This window comes from Heloderma suspectum, chromosome 2 (assembly GCF_057233095.1).
Source record: "Heloderma suspectum isolate Gila_16-S chromosome 2, 16-S_ref, whole genome shotgun sequence".
Taxonomy (NCBI): Eukaryota; Metazoa; Chordata; class Lepidosauria; order Squamata; family Helodermatidae; genus Heloderma; species Heloderma suspectum.
The window spans coordinates 306288092-306312793 of NC_139459.1; the positions used below are offsets into that span (position 1 = coordinate 306288092).

The 24702-nt window shown below is 42.4% G+C and overlaps 1 protein-coding gene and 1 long non-coding RNA gene across 3 annotated transcripts in view; one reads left to right on the forward strand and one right to left on the reverse strand.

Annotated features, from left to right (window-relative positions):
- Window positions 1–501: 501 nt before the first annotated feature.
- The window catches only part of TXNRD3 (thioredoxin reductase 3), a 31029-nt gene continuing 6828 nt past the window's right edge, over window positions 502–24702 (forward strand). Inside the window, exons 1-9 of one of the 2 annotated variants that reach the window (XM_084840191.1) lie at window positions 502–715; window positions 14673–14733; window positions 16636–16745; window positions 17882–18001; window positions 18931–19003; window positions 20759–20878; window positions 21377–21519; window positions 24174–24289; window positions 24377–24602. In XM_084840191.1, the coding sequence (XP_084696317.1) occupies window positions 593–715; window positions 14673–14733; window positions 16636–16745; window positions 17882–18001; window positions 18931–19003; window positions 20759–20878; window positions 21377–21519; window positions 24174–24289; window positions 24377–24602 (1092 nt within the window). In that variant the 5' untranslated portion in view covers window positions 502–592. Of the gene's footprint in view, window positions 716–768; window positions 1243–14672; window positions 14734–16635; window positions 16746–17881; window positions 18002–18930; window positions 19004–20758; window positions 20879–21376; window positions 21520–24173; window positions 24290–24376; window positions 24603–24702 lie in introns of those variants that run through there. The other variant, XM_084840192.1, reaches the window with a different exon arrangement.
- LOC146354928 (uncharacterized) overlaps window positions 7636–24702 on the reverse strand; it is a 29032-nt gene continuing 11965 nt past the window's right edge. Inside the window, exons 2-4 of the long non-coding RNA XR_014788541.1 lie at window positions 20746–20835; window positions 11128–11285; window positions 7636–7877 (exon numbers count right to left, since the gene is read on the reverse strand). This is a non-coding gene — a long non-coding RNA (uncharacterized LOC146354928). The remainder of the gene's footprint in view (window positions 7878–11127; window positions 11286–20745; window positions 20836–24702) is intronic.

The window sequence follows — 24702 nt, forward strand, 5'->3', positions numbered from 1 at the left end:
GTCCAGGCGCACGGGGCTGCCGCCTCCACAGAGCAACCCCACGCGGGTCTACTCAGACGACCCGCGCAAACACGCACGGGACCGCGCTGCGAAGCCATGCGTCGCGTGAGGCTTGTATCTGAGAACAACCGACGCCCCCACCCAACCCGACGCCTCCAAGGGGCGGGCGGGGAGGAGCGCGAGCACACCGGGCGACATCTTGAGGCCGCAGCTTCTCGCGATCGGCGCGCGCAGGAGGCGCGCAGCCTCGTGCAGCGCCCGGCATTGTGACTTCACTTCCGACCCTCCCTTCGTTTGCTCGCCAGTCACGGGCCCGGCCCTGGGGGCTCGCCTGTCGGCCCGCCTCGAAAGAAACGCACGGGACGGCCCCTTTTCTCCCTCCCGCCTCTCGGCCGTTCCTGCGGCCCCCCCCAGCCTCCTCCTCGGCGGGGGCAGCCGACGGGCGGCGGCTCGCGGGGCGGGGCCGGGCCGCCGCCGCCGCCGCGCGTGCGCAAACGTCCCGAGTGCGTCCAGCGCCTAAGCAGGGATCCGCCGCCGCGTACCGGCAGCGGCTCGTCCTCCTCTGCCGGCTCGGCCTCGGCGAGCGCTAGCCATGCCGCCTCCTGCCCAGGTCCGTCTCCCGGACTGGGACGCGCTGAAGCTTCGCGTGCGGAGCCTGATCAGCTCTCACCGGGTCATGATCTTCAGCAAGAGCTACTGTCCGTTCTGCAGGAAGGTATGGCGCGGCGCGGCGCGGGGAGGGGAGGGGAGGGGAGGGGAGGGGGAAGCGGGCGTCGCCTTGGCAACGACCCCTGAGCGAGGCAGCGGGCAGGGAGCGGAGGCCGGAGAGGGCCGCGCCGGGCCGCCTGGCGCGGGGGAGGCGGCCGCGCTCGCGCTCTCCTGCCTGGGGCTGCCGGGCGGCCCTGTAGCCGGAGCCCCCTCCTGCCTCCGCGAGCGCGCTCCTCCCTGCCCGCCCCGGGGCGCGGCGCTGGACTGCGCCTCAAGCGCAGCCTCCAGTCTCGGCGAGGGGGAGGCGGTGGGACGGGCCGAGGGGGCTCTCCCGCTCCCGTGCTTCTGCGCGAGGGGGGGCTTCACCACCCAGGCGGTCAGCCCTCGGTGGGGAAGGAAGGAGGGACCGGGTGCCGTGTGGACGGTGCCTTGTGGCTCCAGACCAACTTCTGGAGCAGAACGTTATTCGCCTTTGAGCGACTAAAAGCAGTACCATCGCAGAGGGATGGGGGACCGAGATCGCTCCCTGCCTTGGTAATGTTTATCTGACATTGCTTGCCTCGTTTAAAAAAAAAGGGGGGCGGGGGGGGTATGATTCGAGATGAACCTGAAGTGGAAATCAAAGTCTGTATAAAACCACCACACCTTGTCGCTTTCCTGCTGCATCTTAAGTGAACTTAGTGCCAGGATTTCCGAACTGAATGCCCCGCTAGATTTAACATTCTGAGCATTTCGCTGCTTTGGAAATGGAAGTCAGTGAAATCAGTGGGACGTCGGAGTGAATGTGGACGGTAGCAGGCGACAAATCTCCAGTCAGTCACTTTGCTTTGACTAGTGTGCCACTTCCAATTTTGCCAGCTGTTACTTTTGTGTAAGGTTTGGAATAGGAAGTTACAAGTAGGTGCTGAAAATTATATCTAGAAATAGGAATTAAAGGATTTTTAAGGAGTCTTACAAAATCTGGGCTAACACCAACTGAAAAATCTCGACCTCATATCAGAAGGCTTTTAATATATTCGCGAGGAGAATGAAAAGGTGAGGTTAATTGTAGAGTGGGAAGTAAAATAATGGGATTAGGTATGGATGGTGGTTTTTTTCTCTCTCTCTTCCTCTTCATGTTGCCTTGGGTGTGTCACTCTAGACACCCACACTGCAGTCGTGGGGATAGAGGCTTCCTTGATGGAAATGGGGTAATTGGGGCAGGGCAACATGTTGAATACCGAGATTTATCATATGCTTGTGGCTGCAGGTTATATGCATGTTTTTACTTTAAGCAAAGAAGCATATAATTAAAAAGCCTTACCTAAAAGTATCATGCAGAGTAATAAAATCAGTTAGATCAGTTGTTAGATTTCTTCTCTGGTGCCACTTGTATATTTTCTGACATACTCCTGGAAGTGGAAGTTCTGATTTATTAAAGAACATGCATTATTTAGTTGATGGATTTTAGCTGTCAAGGTGCTGCTTGTTTCTTGCCACTAAGGTTTCAAATGTGGGTAATTTTCGCACTGATGTTGTAACACAAGAGATGCTGGAAAATGAGGAAGCCAAGGACTTTGTGTTGAGTAAGTGCTCTTCTTTGGTCTTGTACGACTCTTGCTCATAAGCTACCAAACTATTTATAGGGAGTCATAGCTGGCCTATACTAGAGAGGGAGCTAATACAAAAAATAGCAATACAAATATGTAGATGTAAAATATCATCCATACTTGAACTAGTCGACAACATTGACTATGGAAAAGTATTGGCAAGAGTATGTTGAAACCCCTTTCTATTACCACAAAAGAAGCAGAGAACATGATAGCAGACATTTAAGAGGTGGAAAAAAATGTAGAGGATGAGTGTACTCAAGGGAAACACAGGTATTAAAAGTTACCTAAATTATACAAAGGGCAAACAGTAGAGCTGGAAGGTAAGGGTGGGGGGATTCTAGGGGCAGGGAAAAACTCTTTAGGAGAAAGTGTGGGTCTGACCTAGGCTTTGCTAACCTGGTGTACTCTAGATGTTTTGGGTTTCAACTCCCAACAACCCTGGCCAAATTGGCCAGTAGTCAGGAATGCTGGGGGTTGTGGTCTAGAAAAGTACTGAAGGAAAGACCCGAGGTATGATGGGGGTTTTTGTGTGCACTATGATGATATTTCTTGAACGTATAATAGAATTGAACATGATGGTTTTTTCCATAAGCAGTTATTGGTTATTTTCAGCTATATAAGGAGGAAAGTAGGAATATGATGTACCTTCCATACAAAGATTTGGTGGGTTAGTTCAGAATGGAGGGGGATGCAATTGATGCCTCTTTGGAAGCTGAACACTGTGAGCTAGGGAGGCAATGATCCTTTCCTGATAACATTGCATGGCTGTTTCTGTTCCTAGGCCCTGGGTAAGTTTTTCCATGAGCTCTTCTCTTTCCATGCATGATGGACATAATATATCTCGATTTCAGCAAAGCTTTCGACAAAGTGCCCCATGATATCCTGATGAGCAAACTAGCTAAAAGTGGGCTAGATGAAACAACTATCAGGTGGATCCACAGTGGGCTACAGAATGGGACTCGGAGTGCTTATCAATGGGATCTTCTCAGACTGGGGAGAGGTAACGAGTGGGGTACCACATGGCTCAGTCCTGGACTTCAACATTTTTATTAATGACTTGGAGGAGGAGCTGCAGATAATACTGATCAGATTTGCAGATGACACAAAATTGGGCGGGATAGCTAATACCCTGGAAGACAGAAACAGAATTCAAAGTGATCTGGATAGACTGGAGCGCTGGGCAGAAAACAACAGAATGACATTTAATAGGGATAAATGCCGAGTTCTGCACCTAGGAAAAAGAAACCAAAGGCACAGTTACAAGATGGGGGATACATGGCTCAACAACACTACAAGCGAGAAGGATCTTGGAATTGTTGTAGACCACAAGCTGAATATGAGCCAACAATGTGATGTGGCTGCAAAAAAGGCAAATGCTCTTTTGGGCTGCATTAATACAAGCATAGCTTCCAAATCCCATGAAGTACTAGTTCCCCTCTACTCAGCACTGGTTAGACCTCATCTAGAGTACTGTGTCCAGTTCTGGGCACCACACTTTAAGAAGGATGCAGACAAACTGGAGAGGGTTCAGAGGAGGGCAAGGAAGATGATCTGGGGTCTGGAACAAAGCCTTATGAGGAGAGACTGAAAGAACTGGGCATGTTTAGCTTTGAGAAGAGAAGACTGTTTTTGTGAACCGCCCAGAGAGCTTCGGCTATTGGGCGGTATAGAAATGAAATGAATGAATGAATGAATAAATAAATAAATAAATAAAGACTGAGGGGAGATATGATAGCACTCTTCAAGTCCTAGAAAGGTTGTCACATAGAGGAAGGCCAGCATCTCTTCTTGATCATCCCAGAGTGCAGGACATGGAGTAGTGGGCTCAAGTGACAGGAAGCCAGATTCTGGCTGAACATCAGGCTGAACCAATGACCTAGGGAGGTGGTGGGCTCTCCCACACTGGAGGCATTCAAGATGAGGCTGGACAGCCATCTGTCAGGGATGCTTTGACTTGGATTCCTGCATTGAGCAGGGGGTTGGACTTGATGATCTTATAGGCCCCTTCCAACCCTACTGTTCTATGGTGTGGGTTTCCTGGAAATCTTTCAATCACAGTTCTTCCCAATGCACTAAATTGACTAGGATCCAATGTAGCATGTTTTGTTTGGATTATTAGTAAACAAAAAAGTGCACAATGATTTTACATGCTGTACAAATATTTCAAAAATTTTGAACTGAAATAGTTGATAAGGGAAAAAGCAGTAAAGTACACTTACGGTGCAATCCTTTGCATGTTTACGCAGAAGTATGCCCCATTGAATTCAGTGGGACTTCCTTCTTGGTAAGTGTGGAGGACTGCAGCCTAAAAGTTTTTAATGTTGTATTTGAACTCATTTAGTTAGAAACTATTTTTATTGGGATACTTGTTATTTTAAAACCTAATTCAGTAGCATGCACTTCTCTTCATAAAATTCAAATGGAAGGGGTGAAGGCTAAATCTTAGGGTGCTGCCAACTTCCTGAGAGGAGCATACAGGGCCTTTGTTTCTTGTGATTTGTTGCTTACCTGCTGGTAACTTTTGATCTAGTTTAGAGATTCTGGAAGCAAGTATCCTGCATCTTCTGGCCTTTTGTACAAAACTAAGATGGCAATCCCATACACATTTTTCTGGGAATAAGCCCTATTGAACTCACTGGAGCTTCTGATTAGACAAATATAGCATTGCTCTGTAAGGGAGCAATACTATCCATGTTTAGACAGAAAAAAATCCTACAACTGGGGCATGCTGGGAATTCTAGGACATTTTTCTGTCTAAACATGCATAGGTTTGCACACTTAAAGTGGTTTAATAGTATTTCCCTCTCTCACGGGAATTGTAATTCTATGAGGGAAGTAGGGATCTCATAAGAGATAAAATAAGCTTTCCTTGAGGAATCCCAGGGAAGACACAAAGGTGAGCTGTTTTTTTTAATGTTTTTTGAGGAGGGTCTAGGCTGAATATCAGCGATCCCCAAAGTGTGTTTACTTACATGCAGAAAGCCTACAATGAAATAGAATTGCATTTGGTCTCTAATGGAATAATTGGCTTTGCCTGCATGAATGAACAAAGTTACTTACCTACCTAACCTCTCTGCTTAAATTACTTAGGGTGCAATCCTGTGCATGTTTAGACAGAAAAAAAATCCTACAACTCCCTGCATACCTCAGCCAGAATGCACCCTAAAGCATGCATACTTTACATCAACCTTCCCCAGCTGGAGCCCCAATCAGGATGACCAGTGGTCAGGAATGCTGGGAGTTGTACTCCAAAACATCTAGAAGTGCACCAGGTTGCAAAAAAGCAGGTTTAGAGCTTGCAGTTTTGTGTATGCTTATCTGGTGGTAAGTTTGACTAAATGCTTGGTTTTACTTCCGAGTAAAACCAAGCATAGAATTCCTCTGTATACTTCATTAAAATATGCCAGAATAGTGCAATTTTTATATTAGTTGTGATAAATGATGCATTTTATGTTAAAGCAATAACATAAGTTTAGGGTTGACAAGAAAGTAAGTACTGCAGATATTTAAACCCCCCTTTCCATTTTTTTCCTGGAAAAAAAATGTGATTTTTCCATGGCTTCAACATTTCCAGAAATTTAGCATCTCTAGGTAGTATGTAAACCATATTTGTTTTGGGCATTGACACACTCTGGTTGGGCTGACTGTTGCGATGACAAGAGAGCATGCAGATTGGGGTGTAATAGGGATTGTAGTCCAACACATCCAGAAGGCACCAGATTGGGGATGGCTAACTTAGATATTGTTCAGCGTTTTGTTTCTCCAGCCACACTGCCTCTGGTCTTCCTGTGTTTCAGCTTTCTTATCTCTTGGACACTTTCCTGCTCAGCTTCTCAGCCCAGAGCCTTGCTGTCAGTCTCCTGCCAACAGCACACAATTCTTTTTCTGGTAGTTCTCACCATCCTCTGCCACGATTTCAAATTATACCCAGATAGAAGTGAGAAGAGGAGCTGGTCCCTCCTTCATTTCTCTCTGTGAGCAATTGGGCAAGAAGGTGCTACATTTATTTGAATATAACAATTATGTCCATTGATTATGTAAAGCAGGGGTGTTGTACCTCTTTCAGCCTGAAGGCCTCATATAGTTTCAGAGACTATCTCACAGGCCACATTCCAGTGGTGGGTGGGACCAAAGGCAAAATGGGGCAGAACCAAATCCAAAGGGGGCAGGGCCAAAATACCAAAAGTACCAGCATATTTTAGCTTAAAATTCTTAGTTACTACTAAGCCTTAGGAGAGGCATTCAGCCTTTTAGAATGGGTAAAAAACATGTAGAAGCCAGGAAACCATGAAATGATTGGTGATTTTGAGGAAGGGGTGGGGACAGGGAAAGGGCATGGCTGTCTGGGGAACCCTGGAAGGCCATATTGGGCTCCCAGGTGGGCCAGACGTGGCCCACGGGCCTGTGATTCTGCACCTCTGGTTGGACACTTGTTTAGGCAGTATTGGTTAAAATAGCTTGGGTAGTTAAGGAGAGGAATGATAGAGTATCTAATTGTAGTGTAGATGAATGGGCCTAACACATATGACTGCTAGATTCAGCCCTATGTTTATGGTCATTAAATGTAAAAGTAGCACATCTTTCTCCCCTCCCTTCCTTTAAGGTTTTGGTGGTTCCTCCCTCTTGAGTAAGGTCTGCAGGCCACAGCTAGAGGAAGGATGCTGTTCAGTGTGGATTTGGGGGTGGGAGGGGGGATGCTGATGGAACTTCTTTTGCAAATATGTTCAAGGTTACTTCTGCATTATTGGTATACTTGGAAAGAAAATTTTATTTGTGCTAATTGGCTAGGGACTCTGTAGAGCGAAATGGTGGTCTTGTCTAGCTTGCTTGGCTTATTTAGGGTGCAGTCTTATGGGATGCACCCTAGCTACTCGTACGCTTCGAACTTGGAGGCTTACAAGTATCCTGTGCAGAGCGGGAGGCGCCTTGTGCATTTTAAGTAGATGGGGTGATTTCACCCCCCTAGAGGAGGCTTTGGGGAGGGGAAGGGAAGGAGGCTGGAGACAGCTAGGGATACCTCCTACGAACCCCTTCCTTTCCCCTCCTATGAACTCATGTTTGTGAGCTCGTAACAGCAGCCAGCACGGTTCTCTCTGTGCTGGCTGCGAGGGGGCTGGGGAGGAGGCAGGGAGCACGGTTTCCTGGCTCCAAGCCCTGTCTCTGAGCTTGGATTCAGCAAACTGAAATATCCTTTGTCCCCCAGACGCTGTCTAGGGGACATAGGATCGCTCCCTCCAAGCTTATTAGCTCTGCTGACAGTTTGATGTGCATTGAGGTGAGGGAAAATAAATGGAAATTTGGGAGGGGGGATTGAAATACATGCATTACTTATTTTCTACAACTTTAGGAACATATACTTTATATATAACATGGCACATAATATTGTACAATGTGCTGTATTTATTGGGTTGGATCCAGAGTGCCATTTCTGCAAACAAGATCCAGTGGAGGCTGCCACTAGAGGATGGAGAGGTGGTTTTCAGCAGCTGCCCCTGCAGCTCCCTGCTTCATCTCCCACGCTGTTCTAGAGGATCACCCCAACCCTTCGGAGCAGCTTTTCAGGAGCCTACAAGGGAGCTGAAGGGATAGAAACATCTTTATAAATATGCATAAATAACAGTTTTTCCTTTTCCCCAATTTCCTCTACTGAAAACATACACGTAATGCATTTTGATTGCCATGTTAGAGCTTTAATCTTTGGTGAGTCATAAGGTTCAAATTGCTTATTCTATTCACATTCTTTAGCACATTCTCATTAGCTAAGGCAGAAAAGAATAGGAAAACACACAATTGCAATCTGAATACTTGAGATCTGTGAAAGAATAACCACAAGTGCACATGACACTTGACAATAGTCTTAATATGCCTTTAGCTAGAAGATTGCATATCTGAATATCTGCATGCACATACGCATATTTATAATGACTTGCCAACCCACCTTAATTTATGTTACAAAATCTTGATTTATGAAATAGCAGACGTGGGAGCCAGCTAATCAGCTTCACTGTGGTTTTTAAGGTAGATGAACTGGTTTAGAGGAGGGAAATAAGATGATGACAGAATTGCTCTAAAAAGTAGACATCAAATTCTGTTAAATAGTGGTGTATAGTATTTGAACTATCACATTAACTGCTTTTAGGGAAATATTGCTCTGGTAGTCTGTACCAAGTTTTGTTCTTTAAAAATAGATAATTCGGGGGTCAAATGAGTGCTTGGTATGTGTTTCTATTCTTACTTTGCAGGTGTTACTTAATGCTCGACTTGAGCTTTCAATCCAAATTGTATTGTGGACTTTGAAAAAGAAAAGATTGTTTCTCATCCTCGTAGTGTGCATTGCACCCTTGCCACCACCCTGAGTGGTTAAGGAGAGCAGCTTGTAACTAAGGCTAAGCCTTGGTTGTGTCTCTCCCTTACTTGCACTCGTCTCATACGGCTGGTTCACACATCACAAAAAGCCACCTTAGGGGATAAGCCACTGTGGGTTGGTTGTTTGCTCGCCAACCCACGTTACTCTTGACAGGCAATCAGGTGTGCGGCTTGGCGTGGCCTGTGTCTCCCTCAGTCCTCCAGCCTGCTCCCAGCATATATCCCAGTGTCCTTTGTGTAGCAACCCATCTTGTCTCGTTATCCTGGTCTGCTCTGATCTCTATCCCTTTTCATTTGCCAGTGGTTTTTTTTTGGGGGGGGGTGCCTCAGAATTGGGTTGTTTTTTAATTTTTCTCCAGTTCTTTTTGCAAGTGCACAAGAATGAAGATTTGGCTGTCCAATATGTGTAGTCTTGCCCAGTCAATTTCCTTGTCTCAGCTGTCAAAGGGAGCTCCAAAGTAGAGTAGGTAACATACAAGCGAATTGACAAGATGAGGCTGCATATAGGCTAATTTTCACACAGCTGTGAAGGTCCTGGGGAGAAATAAAGGTAAGAGAAAGGAGGGACCCAGTAGCACAAATCAGAAGCACCGAAAATGGGGAAAAAAGGTGAATGGAGTAAGTGCACCAAAAATAGAAGTGCGGGGGGTGGGGAGGGGACACACAATGACTGGTTTTGGATGCTGCAGTAAGCCACATTGAGTTATGCCACGATGGCTTATTTAACCCATCATTGGTTATCGTGTCGTCTGTCAAGAATGTTTTAATCCATAATGGCTTATTTGGCTAAAATAGCACACTGTGATAACCCACAGTCTGCAGTAAGGGTTATTTAACCCACTGCGGGTTATTGTGTCATCTGCCACTCACCATGGCTTATTCCAATTGCCTATAGAGTTGGCGGGCAAGAGCAGCCAAAACTGCTGCGGTGACTGCTCCATCCTGCAGAGCCCTTTTTCTGAGATCTGACAAGCAGCCAGGGACAACTGCAGCCAAACAGCGCAGCTTTCCATGATACTGTGCTACAGTTACAAAATGACTGGCTTCCCTGATCACTACTTTGAAACTACACAACTTTGGAAATTGGGGAATAGGGAAAGAACTCACTTTTCCATGAAGGAGCGCAGTTCCACAATTATCCACTATAGCATCTGGGGACTCCCTGTGAAGGCAACCCACCTGTGCAGTTTCGCCACATTCCAGCAAACTGTCAAGGAGCTAGAGCTGCCACCCCATTTTTCCTTTTGTGGCCAGCCCTCCCTGATTGCGTCATCCCACAGCTGCGAAGTACCATAATGACAGCCTCCCCTGCTGAGAATGCCAGCCTTCCCAGATTGGGCTGTAGTGAAGTTACACAATCACAGACTTCCCTGACTGCTTCTGTGAAAATGCGCAAATGCACATTTGTGCAAAAGAAAAAGTAGAGGAAAAGATGCCTGTTCACAACTCTGAAAATGTGCAAAAGTGCAAAGGAAAAATAAAAAATAGGAACAGCAATGGCTATGAGGGGAAATGCGCAATTGAGGGTTTTGTGGGTGTGCTGGGTGCCTCCCAACTAGGGGAGGCTGCATGTGATGTTTGGTCCCGATCCTGCAAACTTCCAAGGGTTTGTTTGTGCCCCCCCCCGTGGTGCATCCTGGGATCTCACTCCTTGTAGCCCCTGCTGCGGTGTAATGAATGGGTGAAACAGCGCCATTGTTCAGGTCGGAGGGCTGTAGCAGGACAAGGGGCAAGGGGATGGGTTAGATTAGGCACAGTAGCTTAATAAGCTACGCACAGTAACTTATGAGCCTGGTTGTGTGGCAGGGCATTGCGGACTGTTTAAAAAATAAGCTACTCTTAAGTTATTAAGCGACTGTGGCATAGATGACTGAGTGTGGCCATATCTCCCCCTTGGTGATGTGATCCTCTTGCGTTTTAAGTGTTGAACTGACACTTCTCAGTGTCCTCCACCTTTTCAACACTTCCCCTACACTCCAGCAAGTCCAGAAATGACACAACAAACCTCCCCGAGAACAAGCTATATTCAACAACCCTACTACAAGCCATGGGTTCTCAGGGTGGATTGTTGGGAAAAAATAATCTACACTGGATGGCCCATGCTGGGTTCTGATGTGGTTAGCCATGCCGACCCTACCATGGGTCACAAACCATGGTGGCTTATCGTGACATGTGAACCCAGTTGTGTGACCTGACTTTTCTGACCAACGGGTGGTGATGCAGATAATACTGACTGTAACTGCAGCTTAAATTAGTGTTAAGAACTTGAATTGAATAGCGGCATGACCATTCAGTACCTCAACACCTTACCTGAAATTGCTCTAGGTAGGTAACATCCGGCTCTTGGTAAAAAGCAGTTTGGAGTGCTAGCATTAAGACATCTTATGCTGAATTCAGAAAATATAAAATGAAGCTGAGTTAACTGTTGCTTGATCTGGAATATTAAACATAATGTACTGACTGAAAAGTAAAGCAGGAGAGGGCCTTCTCGGTGGCTGCCCCAAGGCTCTGGAACTCCCTTCCCAGGGCAGGTGAGGGTGGCACCCTCCTTGATATGCTTTCGTAGGCATGTAAAAACTTTTTTGTTCCAGCAGGCCTTTGGGAATAACTAGTCTGGACCTGTGAAAATATGATGGATGGATATTATTTTTCTTGTTGTCTGTTAATGTTTTGATATTTTTACAATTTTAATATTGATGATTTAATTATATTTATAACTTTTGTACAGTTATATTTCTATTTCTATTTATAGGTTTTAATTGTACAAGTTTTAATGTTGTAAAGCTGCCTTGAGTCCGAGTATTGGGAAAAAGGCGGGACATAAATAAATATAACAATAATAATAATAATAAAGTACCACCAGTGGTACATAATGTGTTGATCAAACACACCCAGAACATTGATTAAACCTGGCTGTTTATGTGAACCTTACTTTGCATATAACTGCTACCTTGTGGCGTTTATCTTTGCAAGGAAACTATTGCATTTAAAAGAACATGCTGAAAATTATCTTCAGCTGTTACCTTCTTGGAAAGGAAAGTGTTTTAATTAGATTTCTTGGGCTATGGCAACATATATTGTGCTAACTGGTGTATATTGTCCGACATTAATAAAATGGTTCAATATTTATATCCTATTTAGTTACATTTTCCATTATCCTGATGTAAAGCATCCTGATGCTTTACTATGACATTTTCTGTGCCAGCCAAAGTAGATAAAGCTATATATTTTATACATATTAGATTATCTTGAAAATAAATCAATAATGTGAAAATGGCACCAACATCGCACAGAGTTGCAGTGTATTCCTAATAAACAATACGACATCTGAAGCAGATACACATTTTTAACCCTGCGTGTGTAGTACCAAAACATATGATTAAGGGTGCAATCCTATGCATGTTTAGACAGAAAAAAGCCCTACACGGCTGGCTGGGAAATGCTGGGACTTGTAGAACTTTTTTTCTGTCTAAACATGCATAACGTTGTGCCTTAAAGGTGCGTCACTTCATGTACTGAAATTTTAGAGATTGCAGAACAGCCTTCTCCAACCTGCGTCCCTCCTGATGTTTTGCCCTACAACTCCAGTCATCCCTAACTATTGGCCACGCAGGCTGGGGCTGACAGAGTTGGAGGCCAAAACCAGGTTGGAGAAGGCTGGTTTATAACACATCTGCTCAAAATATAGCATGTGAACTGCTTCTTAGTTGGGTCAGTGAGGTTGTGTTTCTGAATGCAAATAAAGTATGACAACTAGAGGTGTGAAGGTCTGGAAAAAAGCCAGAAAATGCTGGGAAAAACATTTTTTTCATGTTTCCCCCCAAAGGCCATTTGTTTTTTCCCCTCGAAATGGAAAAATTGAACAGATTATGAAATATTTTCTTTCATAGAATGTTGAATATATATTTAAGGCAAGATGTTTATATCTTGCTACCCAGCCTTTACTCTCCCCAAATGATTTCTAAAAGCTATGTAATAAAACTTTTATAGAAAGACTAGAGACGTGTAACAGTTCTGGAAATAATGAAGCCATGGGGGGAAAATATTTTTTAATCCTCTCTGTAAGATTCTTATTGTAGTTATTTCTTCCATTCATTATTAAAATTAATGATCTGTATATCTTTTACTGATAGACACTTAGGGATGTTCCAAGTCTTGCTCAGTTTCCCAACATATGAGTAGAGTAGTCATATCATAATATGGAAGAAAATGTACATTCTTGACAGTTTGGATTTTATTCTATAGAGTCCTGTGTTTCTGGACTTGTTCTGGTTAGATGCTATACCAGTCAAGGTGATTCTAATCTAAAACCCACATGTGAAAAACACTGTAGGTTTATCCTGCTGCTGCCACCAGATGCACCAGAACACCTTGTGGGTTATCCCACCTATGTTTCTTTCTTTTCTTTTTTTTAATTAACTTTGAGGCTTGGATCTATGGAACTTGCTGCCACAAGTTTTAGTAACGCTTCCAATTAGACCTCGCCGTTAGGTAACGCTGCCTCAGCAATAAAATCTTTAACTGCTGCCACTAGAATAAACCCTCTCTATCTAAAAGAAACTCAGTAGCCTGGTTCCTATGTCATAGGCATAGGATTGACACCACCTCTAAAGGGGCTTGACACCAATTGAACAAAAAATAAGGTGTTTGTTAATGGAAACTATTTACAAACAAGAATAAAATGTCACTCTTCAAGTAATAGGTTGAGATTGTTTAAATGTTCTTAAATTAAATATGGTTGTTTACCATTCCTAGTAGGTGATTAGGTGATAGAGTCTTTCCCAGCTAAATAAAATCTCAGCAGCTTTTACTTCAGACCTAACAACATGATAACCCACACTCAAGGTTTGTTCATAAAATTATCTTAAAAGTTTTTTTTAAAGTTGTTGATAATTAAAAATTAATTTATGAGCAAACCAAGTTTTATATAATATATTTTATGTTCCTAAAGCATCCTACCCTAATCTGGTGCCCCCCAGATGTTTTGGACGACAACACCCAGCATTCCTGACCATTTGCCATGCTGTCTGGAGCTGATGAGAGCTGAAGTTCAAAATATTTGGAGGGCACCAGGATGGGGAAGGCTTTCTTAAAGCAACAGTGACTTTAGATCTGCAAACAGCACTAAAAATAGAAGTATTGCTTATGTTTCCATTTTCCCCCAAATTTCCGTTTTTTTCCACCCCATCCCCGGAACAAAATGTTTTTTTCCCTGTGGCTTCAAAGTTTCTGGAAAATTTACATCTCTAGTGACAACTGAAGGCTCTAACGTACCTGGTTTACAGCACAACCCTATCCATGTCCACTTGGACGTCAACCTAATTGACCCAGTTCATGTGTAACAGTAAATTCCTGAGTTAAACAACCCAGGAATTTGGTGGCTGAGCGGGAGTGAGCATCCTGGCTGCTCACCACTTCTTTCTGAGATACACCAGGAACACCCCATTCCTGGGTTGTTCTCATGGTGGCCAAACCCAGAACTCTGGGTTGTTTAGGGAGTAAACAACCGAGAGTTAACCCAACATTGCCCATGGTGTTCCTGAGTTGTTTCGGAAGGCGGAAGTGTGGCGAGCAGGCAGGAGGCTCGCTCCTGCATGGCTACGCCAGTACCTGAGTTGTTGAACCTAGGAATTCAACAACTTGTGTTGTTGAATCCAGGAGTTGGTGGTTATGTGCAAACCAGGGGATTGTGCTCAAGGAGACTTCCAGGTAAGAGTGTATAATATCTTTAATCAGCTGCGTAATGGTATATTCAGCTTAGTTACTTGCATAAACCACAGAATCCAAACAAAGGGAAAATATTTGTAGAGTCTATAGTTAGAGCAGCTAAAGTTACAGAAAATAAAACCAGCAGTCCTCCATATAGTGTACCTTAAAGAATAGTCAGCACTTTGTCTGCAGGTTAATACTGTTCCAGAAGAAATAAAAGTGTACCATTGTTCCAAGAGCCATAAAGTTTTTATTCTTATGCCTTCTCCTAGTTTAATCAAAAATGTCTTCTCGCAGGTGAAAGATCTCTTTCATTCTTTGGGAGTAGAATACAGTCTTTTGGAACTTGACAAGATTGGTAAGTAAAATTGACAATGAAGTAAAATAGTAGCTTCATAGAAGATGGGTATGTCCCCACTGGTATTGTATTGAACAAGGGCTTATTTTAACTGTGTATGGAAATAATAGCTCCCTAAAACATTTTTGTTACTTAATTTCTGGTTCTAAGAAAACCCAGTTTTTGTGTTTGGAAATACGTTTTTGTGATGGAAGTGTGAAGGACTGCAGCTGCTGTGTGAAGCTGCTTCTGTCTCAAATGAGTGTGGACACCACCTTCCTCCCAATACTTGGTTCCTTGTATTGCTTAATAACTTATTAATTATTGATCTAAAATAGAACTTACCTTCAAGTGGAAAGTTGCTGGGCTTTCAGAAAGCTAGGCATTCTGATAGGAAAATAAAGCTTGTGTACAATGACACGCGCTTTAAACTAGTGCTCATCTATCCAGGAAATATGTTTTAGAAGGTATTGCCCATTCTTAATAATTTAATCTATTTTGTACTGAAGTGGCTTATTCTAGTGAAAGTATCTCAGGTTTTTACAGCACAGTTCTCTGTATGTTTATTCAGAAGAAAATTCCAGTGTGTACAAGTGGGGCTTATGCCCAGGTAATGAAACTTTGTAAAATTGCAGTCTTGACTGCACAAAACCCTCAGGTAGAATGAAAGGTAAATTGAAAATCTGCATAATCCTTTCACCAACATAAACTGACCAAATTAGCAGTTTCCCCCTAGCTCTTTTGTATGTTGCATAGTCAGTCAGAAGAACAGAATAACAGATGCTAATCTTGGATTCTTTTAGCCTTAAGCACTGTTTCAGATGCTCAAATAATAAATTGTCTGGCTTCAAAACACGTTGTGCTACATTTTAGTTCTCTTTCATCTCCATGTATATTTTCAGCATGTTAAAGGGAAGTGACAGTTATACCAAAAGGAGAAAATGTTCTTTAGATATACTCAGTTTAACATAACGTGAACACTAAACTTCATTGGCTACATTATCTGTACTATATTTTAAGGTTTCATTTTGTGGCTTCCTGTTTGTGAGGTGCCTTGACTCAGGTTAGGGCAAAAGGCAGGCTAGAATTTTAAAAAGATGGTTATGTGGGAAAGAAAAGGATGGAAATTACTGTTGCAAATGGGTGATGATGATATTTATATGCATCAGAATTAAGAAGCCAGGCTGATGGGATAATGTTGTCTTTTATATAAATTCCTGATGCAGTGACTAAACATGAGGCTTGGCAAAATCCTTTTGAATTCCATCTGTATATCCCTAGGCTTTGGGTTCTACACAACAGCATTTTTATCAATTTATCATTAGACTATTATGTATTAATTTTTAACTTCAGCCCAAAAGTACTATATTGAATGAGACTTATTTTGTTTAAAAAATGTTGCTTCAGAACTTGCTATGTCATCTGTATCTGGACAAACTGTGATTACTCTTAACCAGGATTAGTGGAAACAAGCCAATTTCAAACCATATTTTTTAAAGCCAGCTAGTTTCTATTTAAGATCAAGTACAGTTTACGGTTTGGATGACATGCTAAACTGCACTTAATCTAAAGTGGAAGCTTCTGATATCCTCGTACCTGTGCAGAGGAGGGAGCACGCAAATCTGAGGTTTAGTGTTAGGTCTGAATGTAGTCAGCATGAAGGAGACGTTTTCCTGATGCAATTTTGCCATACTCTTGTACCTAAACTTTATATGAGTTAGCGCAGTTCCGTATATTTCCTTATGAACAATTGACATTCTGGTATAACCAGAAGAATATTGTCTCATGAAGTATTTAAATACTGCCTACTAATATATCATACCTAAAGCAGGACTTAATAGATTGCTAATGGTCTTTACTTTATTTGGAGCAGTAATTCAGTGAACTTTTACCATTGTAAAGATGACTTTTTTTTGTCTCTAGATGAAGGACCCAGTATTCAGGAAGTATTACTGGAACTGACCAGCCAAAGGACTGTCCCTAATGTGTTTGTAAATGGAACACATGTGGGTGGATGTGATCAAACGTTTCAGGTAATCTTGAACTTCCTCCCCTTTTGGCATGAAAATTAATTGTAATAAGATCACAGCAGGTCTTGTAACTAGGTTCTCCACTGTATTCTAATTTTGCAACCTCTAGTTATACAATACAGTGGTGAACTGTTGTAACTTGATTATGTATCCACTACCATATGTAAGTACACACGCCCATGTGCATTTATGTACAGGAAGCAAACAACTTTTGCTCTTTTTCCATGGCCTTTTTTTTTAATTGGGTGGGATTGTGATTGAGAACGTGATATCTACCTTTCCTAGCATTACCCCTTGAGTTTGTTTTTAAACATGTGCAGCCAAATTCTACATATGTTTTCTTCAAAGTAAACCTTGCTGAGTTGAGTGGGGTTTTCTCTCAAGAAATAGAATTGTGGTGCTAGCTGTACCACTTGTCACCTGGTGCTAGCTACACCGCTCTTAGAGCTCGACCAAGCACTGGGATGCAGGAAGGCTACCTATTGGATCATCTGCATCTTAAATGGGTAAAACAGACCCTGATGTTAAATATCGAGCTTAATAGTTTGTGTCATGAGAACATAAGAAGAGCCATGCTGGATCAGACCGAGGGTCCATCTAGTCCGACATTCTGTTCACACAGCGGCCAACCAGCTGCCCATGGACAACCCACAAGCAGGACAAGAATGCAACAGCACCCTCCTGCCCATGTTCCCGAGCAACTAGTGTACATAGGCATACTGCCTCTGGTACTCGGGGTAGCACATAATGATCAGGACTAGTAGCCATTGATAGCGGTCAAGTGATGTGTTTCTATTCATGGAAGGCTCTTTTATCCAGTGGAAGCTTCGGTGAACAGAAAGGGGATGGAAACAATTTTCATGAATCCTACTTTCTCCTGTAGCTTCCTGTGGCCCTGTCCTGTTCCAGAGGATCACCCAACCCTCAAACAACATTTTTGGGATGCAGGGGTCTGCAGGAGAATGGGGGAATGTGTGAAAACTGCCTCCATTCCCTTTCCATTCACAGAAGCCTCTGCTAGATCAAAGAGTCTTCCATGAACCGAAGGACAACATTGGGCACAACCCAATGTCATGAACCTAGCTTAGAAAGACTAACAAAGTATTTTAATTATTGTGTATCTTGTATCCTTACTGCAGGCTTACCATAGTGGATTACTGCAAAAGCTTTTAGGGGATGGCAAAGATGAAGAGATGGAAGCCTATGATTATGACCTAATTGTTATTGGTGGAGGTTCTGGTGGACTTGCATGTTCTAAGGTATGAACTCTGCAAATAAGGGCTAAGCATATGGTACTTTGTATGTCTTTTAGTCTTGAAAACATACTCTTAAATTATCAGAGTGGAACCACAGTGCAAAGCAGTTTGCATCTTTTGTTTGCTTAAATGATGTTGCTTCTGAGAGAGAGATTCAGGCTGCAGTCATAAACGCTTACCTGGGAGGAAGTTCCATCATGTGGAATTTAGCTCTGAGCAAACAAGCATAGGCTTGTGCTGTTAGAGTATTAAGTTCTCTCCCAGCAGCTAAGGTGGGTTATTTGTGTATGCCACGTAAAATAAAAATATTGTACAAAGGACCAAGACTCTTCCCCAGTCCCCTCAATCCAAAACTGTGGCTTGGCAGCTCTAGCACGCATCTTTTGTTCATGTACCGTATAACTTCATTTAACATACCTGAAGAATGTCTTTGACTTAGGAAGTTTTGTTGAAAAAGAGGGAAACATTTTTACATTCCGCAGAACTAATCCTTGGCAGCTTTTATATAAGTTTTGCATTATGCTCAGTGTGGCCATGAAGGGTGTATTTACATGTGTGTGAAATTCTTGCATTATATGGAGAGATGGTAGGATGGGTAGGTGAGAAACCTGGTAAAGAGGTGAATATAATAGCATAAAGTAACCAGGATGTAGTAGAACATACCAAGATTGTCAAATGGGGCACATCAGAAGCATTATGTGTCTGGGTTGGGGAGCAAGGAAACCTAATGATGCTAGAGTAAATATTGCTAAATTATTATGTTGGAGAAACATGAGTTGTAACTTTGCATTTCAATCAGTAACTGCTCTTGTCTTTGTCTCAAATAGTAACTTTTTCCTACCCTGTAAGGCGTGATACATTTCATGAATGAACCCATAAACTACTTCCTTGAAATGCAGTCTATCCTACATCTACATTGTTTGTTTTTACAGGAAGCTGCCACCTTAGGAAAGAAGGTCATGGTGCTAGACTATGTTGTACCAACACCATTGGGTACTACATGGGGTATGTTTTGTACTTAAATAGATTTCAGTATTGCTTATTAGTCAACATGTTAATATTCTTGGTTCTGTTTATTTGATGGTGTTTGATATCTTACTGTGTGGCCAGTTCTTGAACAAATGCTTGTGTGAAAGTAATACTGCTCAATGTCATGGTTTCCAAATTAATGATTTCAGTTCTCTTCAAAGCCTCAACAAAGTTTTATTTGGTTCTGTGTTCTAGTTATACAGCCCTCCTATTACATAAACACATACTGATGTTTATTGTAACAATATCACATGGAGTATTGTAAAGATGAGGCTATAGTTTAGTTTCCACTTAAGTTCTCAACTACAGTATAATGACTTGAACAGAATCTCATTCAGAGGGCAGTGTAGCATAGAATAGAAGTTTTGATCTATCAACCTTTTATCCATCTCCTTTGGTTTCTCCTTCAGTATACTTATGGTTACACTTGTTTAAAATACTAGTACGTTGCCATATTATCAATGAATAACTATAGTAGCAGAGATATGAGGGTTAGTAGAAACATTTCCATTTTTCTGTATGCCTGTTTCAAGGAATTTCCAGTGCTTTCAAAGAAATTCACTACTGGCAGCCTTATTTGCTCAATGCACTGGGGCATGACAGAATTATTGCCATAGGTTGCTTGCACTTCATAGATGCCTCAGATGTGTACACTCTTGGTTTCTGATCTCATTGCAATAGAATAAAATATTTTAATGACCATTATACAGTTGATTTTTATAGTCCGGTGTGCATGCAAGATCTCAGTTCATACTTAAGTCTCCTGATCTTTAATCTGCTTGGTATATGGAGTTGTCAGCATCTAATATCACCTTTGGAGATGCATTTCTGGGGTTCTTCCTTTTCCCACTCGTGTGATGCTCTCCACCACATATATTGGGGTAGGCAACCTTTTGGGGCCTATGGATACATTTGGCAATTTGAGAAACTGTCCTGGGCACTACCACAACAGGGCACATTGCAGATGAAAGCATTGGTCTCCAGCCACCTGCCATCTTCATTTCTGAAGAATGTCTCTGAGTTCCTCGTGTGGTCCAGAGACATTCATGGGAAAGGAAGGTGGGAGCAGCTAGAGGCCCTCACTTTGCTTTGAAGTGATCCCAGCTGTCAGTAAGAAATTTTCTTTTTTTAACTTAAAAGTAGGAGGAGTAGGGCACCTCTGCGGGCACCAAGAAAGGTGTCAGGGATCTCACTTGTGTCCATAGGCATCACATTGCCCACCCCTGATGTATATAGAATCAGAGTTGGTGGGTGATCTAGTCCAACCTGCTGCCAATGCAGGAAACCCACTGCTGCAAGATTCCTGATATAGAGGCTGGATGGCCACCTACTTGAAAATCTCTAATGAAGGGAAGTCCATCACCTTCTGAGATGGTCTGTTCCACTGCCAAACTGCTTATACTATATGTGAAATTAGATACCCCAGTGATTTTTACTTGGGCAAAACTGCTTTCTTCCTGTGTGTTGCATGGAGGTTTGTTAGTAACAATAGGCAGTGCATTCTGTTCCTCTGGAAGGAAATATTGCACAGGGAAGGGGGACAATCCTAAAGTGCATGATTGAAGTTGTCCTAAATGGCCCAGTCTTGTCCTGTTGTAACTATGCATGATAAAATGTTTCTCGACATGCAGTAAGTGTTCAGAACATTGCCCATGCATGCAAAATGGCAAGTAAAATACATAGTGTTAATATTACATGAGACACATAATTAAACTTACATTTGCATTTCAGGACTTGGTGGCACTTGTGTAAACGTTGGTTGCATTCCGAAGAAACTGATGCATCAGGCAGCCCTTTTAGGTCAGGCCCTGCAAGATTCAAGGAAGTTTGGCTGGGACTATGATCAGCAAGGTTTGTAAAAGCAAACAATCTATTGATGGGGAAAAGATAACAAGGAGCATTATGATGGTTGGGAGCAAAGCCCTGCAACTGGTAAAAAATTAGATAAGCCATTGTTGTGTGTGTGTATTACTAAAAGGGAACATAAGGAATTTCTGGTGCTGTTTTCCTTTCCTTCCCTTTCTCTGCCCCCACCCCAAAGGAGGCTTCTTAACCTTGGCAACATAGCCAAATGCCTGTTTGGCATAAGCTTTTTGTCTCCTTCAATGAATCAACAAACCACGGGAAACTTAGGCCGCCACTTCGCACCTTTTTTAAAAAGGTGTCAATATAGGTAGACTTCTGTTTATTGCAAATACTGTGCAAGTCTTTATCTGCAAACATTACAATATGAGACTTACAAGCTTATTCTAAATTGTATCTGAATTTGCTCCATTATTGTAATATTGTTTATGTAATTGGTTGGATCTGACAAACTGTTTTACAAGTGATTCTTGTTTCCCTCTTTAGTTAAACACAACTGGGAGACCATGGTTGAAGCAATTCAAAATTATATAGGATCCTTGAACTGGGGTTATCGGGTGGCCTTGCGTGAGAAGACTGTGACATACCTCAATGCCTATGGGGAATTTGTTGGGCCGCACAAGATCAAGGTACCTGTGGATCTTCTACTCAGTAACTTTTGGTCTATCCAAATGTATTAATTACATAATACTTTGTATTAAATTTTTTAAATGGGTCAAAGTGGTTCATAACTTCAGGAAAACCTGATGCTGTGTTGTTTCAATTGCAAACTATGTTGTCTTACACTTCTCAAAGATCCTGCAGAAATAACATAATGGATATATGATCGTGGTTAGTCATGGATGAACTGGCTCTATTGTATATGTTTACTCTAAATACTGAAAATAGTTATGAACTATTAACTGGGACAGATATTTAGCTGTGTAAAGATAAGGCAGCTAAAGAACTTTAAGCTTACAATTTGTATTAATTTCCAAAGGGGAAGCCATGTTAGTCTGTTACAGCAAAAACAACAAAACTAACACATTTATTTGGCACAAACTTTTGTGGACATTGTCATTGTGCATCTGATGGACACTATCAACGAAAGCTAATGCCAGAATTAATTTGTTAGTTTTGAAGGTGACACAAGGCTTGGTTAATTTGTATTAAATTGTATATGCCAACTCATGTTACATCATGCTACTTAATTGTGTGCATTGTGAATAATTACGTTAATGTGACTGTAATATTAAATTAAAATTACTCTTGGATATAAAGACTATTAAAATGACCATATGTGGCACAAATTAAAAAATGCAAGTTGGCAAATATCTGAATATTTTGCCATTGTCATGTATTGTATGCTTTACCTTGAACTTTTATTTTTAGTACCTGTCTTTTTCAAAGCAGTACAGTGGTGAGAGGTAATCTATGCGTAAGTGATGAAAAGTATTGAGAGCTATACGAGGGACTCTATGCATTGGAAGTGGGAAGATGAGGGAATGCACATGAGCCTGAAATTCACTCACCTGAAGGTTCTGTAGTGGTTATATCTGAACAGTCTCTTGGTTCCAATTTGTTTTAGGTGAAAATGGTTAAGGTAACCCCATCTAATAAAGCTCTTCTAAAAACTGAGGAGCTGAAATTGGATTTAATCGAGCTTGCATCCAGTTTGTCCAAAAATGCTGGCATGCAATTAGGTGCAAAATATTTTGAACAGCGAAGACTTAAGTTGTGAATGGTTGGTGGTAAATTTGATTTCTCAAATTAATTGTATTCTTAGGGCGAATGTTGTGGGGAAAAAACAAGTCAAATTATGTGCATTGCCCTCCATGAACTTACCAAGGATGCAAAATGTTCGAAAATACTATTTGGATAATGGTAAATAAATTATGTTCATTTCACATGCCAGCAAGGTGATGCTCAAAATCCTACAAGCTAGGCTTCAGCAGTATGCGAACCGAGAACTACCGGAAGTACAAGCTGGGTTTCAAAGAGGCAGAGGAACTAGAGATCAAATCGCCAACATTCGCTGCATCATGGAGAAAGCAAGAGAATTCCAGAAAATGTCTATTTCTGCTTCATTGACTACGCTAAAGCCTTTGATTGTGTGGATCACAACAAACTGTGGCAAATTCTTAAAGTGATGGGAGTACCAGACCACCTTACCTGTCTCCTGAGAAACCTGTACGAGGGTCAAGAAGCAACAGTAAGAACCGGACATGGAACAACCGAGTGGTTCAAAATTGGGAAAGGAGTACGACAAGGCTGCATACTGTCACCCTGCTTATTTAACTTTTATGCAGAGTACATCATGAGAAATGCTGGGTTGGATGAATCAGAGGTCGGAATTAAGATTGCTGGGAGAATTATCAACAACCTCAGATATGCAGACGATACCACCCTAATGGCAGAAAGCGAAGAGGATCTCAAGAGCCTCTTGTTGAGGGTGAAAGAGGAGAGTGCAAAAGCTGGTTTGAAACTCAACATTAAGAAAACTAAGATCATGGCATCTGGCCCTATCACTTCCTGGCATATAGAAGGGGAAGAAATGGAAGCAGTGACAGATTTTACTTTCTTGGGCTCCAAGATCACCGCAGACAGTGACTGTAGCCATGAAATTAAAAGACGCTTGCTCCTTGGGAGGAAAGCTATGGCAAACCTAGACAGCATAGTAAGAAGCAGAGACATCACCTTGCCGACAAAGGTCCATCTAATCAAAGCTGTGGTTTTCCCAGTAGTAATGTATGGCTGTGAGAGCTGGACTGTAAGGAAGGCTGAGCGCCGAAGAATTGATGCTTTCGAACTGTGGTGCTGGAGAAGACTCTTACGAGTTCCCTGGACTGCAAGGAGGTCAGATCAGTCAATCCTAAAGGAAACCAACCCTGAGTGCTCATTGGAAGGACAGATACTGAAGCTGAAGCTCAAATATTTTGGCCACCTAATGCGAAGAGAAAACTCTCTGGAAAAGACCCTGATGCTGGGCAAGACTGAAGGCAAAAGGAGAAGGGGACAGCAGAGGATGAGATGGCTAGATAGCGTCACCGATGCAATGAATATGAACTTGAGCACGCTCCGGGAGAGAGCGCAGGACAGGAAGGCCTGGCGTGCTATGGTCCATGGGGTCACGAAGAGTCGGACACGACTGAACGACTGAACAACAACAAAAAATAAATTACATAATTCTCAGATCTCTGCTGCTTACTACTGTATAAGTAGTTCTTGGTGAATATTGCTAGCAGTCTATTGTGGAAAATGTATTGTAGAACACCAGTTATGACACTCGATTTCTGTTTATTAGGCAACCAACAGAAAAGGACAAGAAACGTTCTATACAGCTCAGGCATTTGTTATTGCCACTGGAGAAAGACCTCGGTATTTAGGTGTCCCAGGAGACAAACAGTATTGTATTACAAGGTGAGCCAAAATTAAATGTCTGTATTTCAATAGATTAAAAAGGATTCTGAATCTTTAACAATTTACACTAACATTGCTGCTTTTCAGTGATGACCTCTTCTCACTGCCCTACTGTCCTGGAAAGACGTTGGTTGTGGGAGCTTCTTATGTAGCTCTGGAATGTGCAGGATTTCTTGCTGGCCTTGGTTTGGATGTTACAGTTATGGTGCGCTCTATCTTTCTTCGTGGCTTTGATCAAGAAATGGCAGAGAGAGCAGGTGCCTATATGGAAACTCATGGTGTAAAGTTCATCAAGAAGTTTGTTCCTATTGAGGCAAGTACCTTCACTTGTTAAGACAAAGAGGAATGCTGATATCTGACATTCTTCTGTGTAACATTGAATAATATAGTGTATATAAGTGAGAATGCTATGT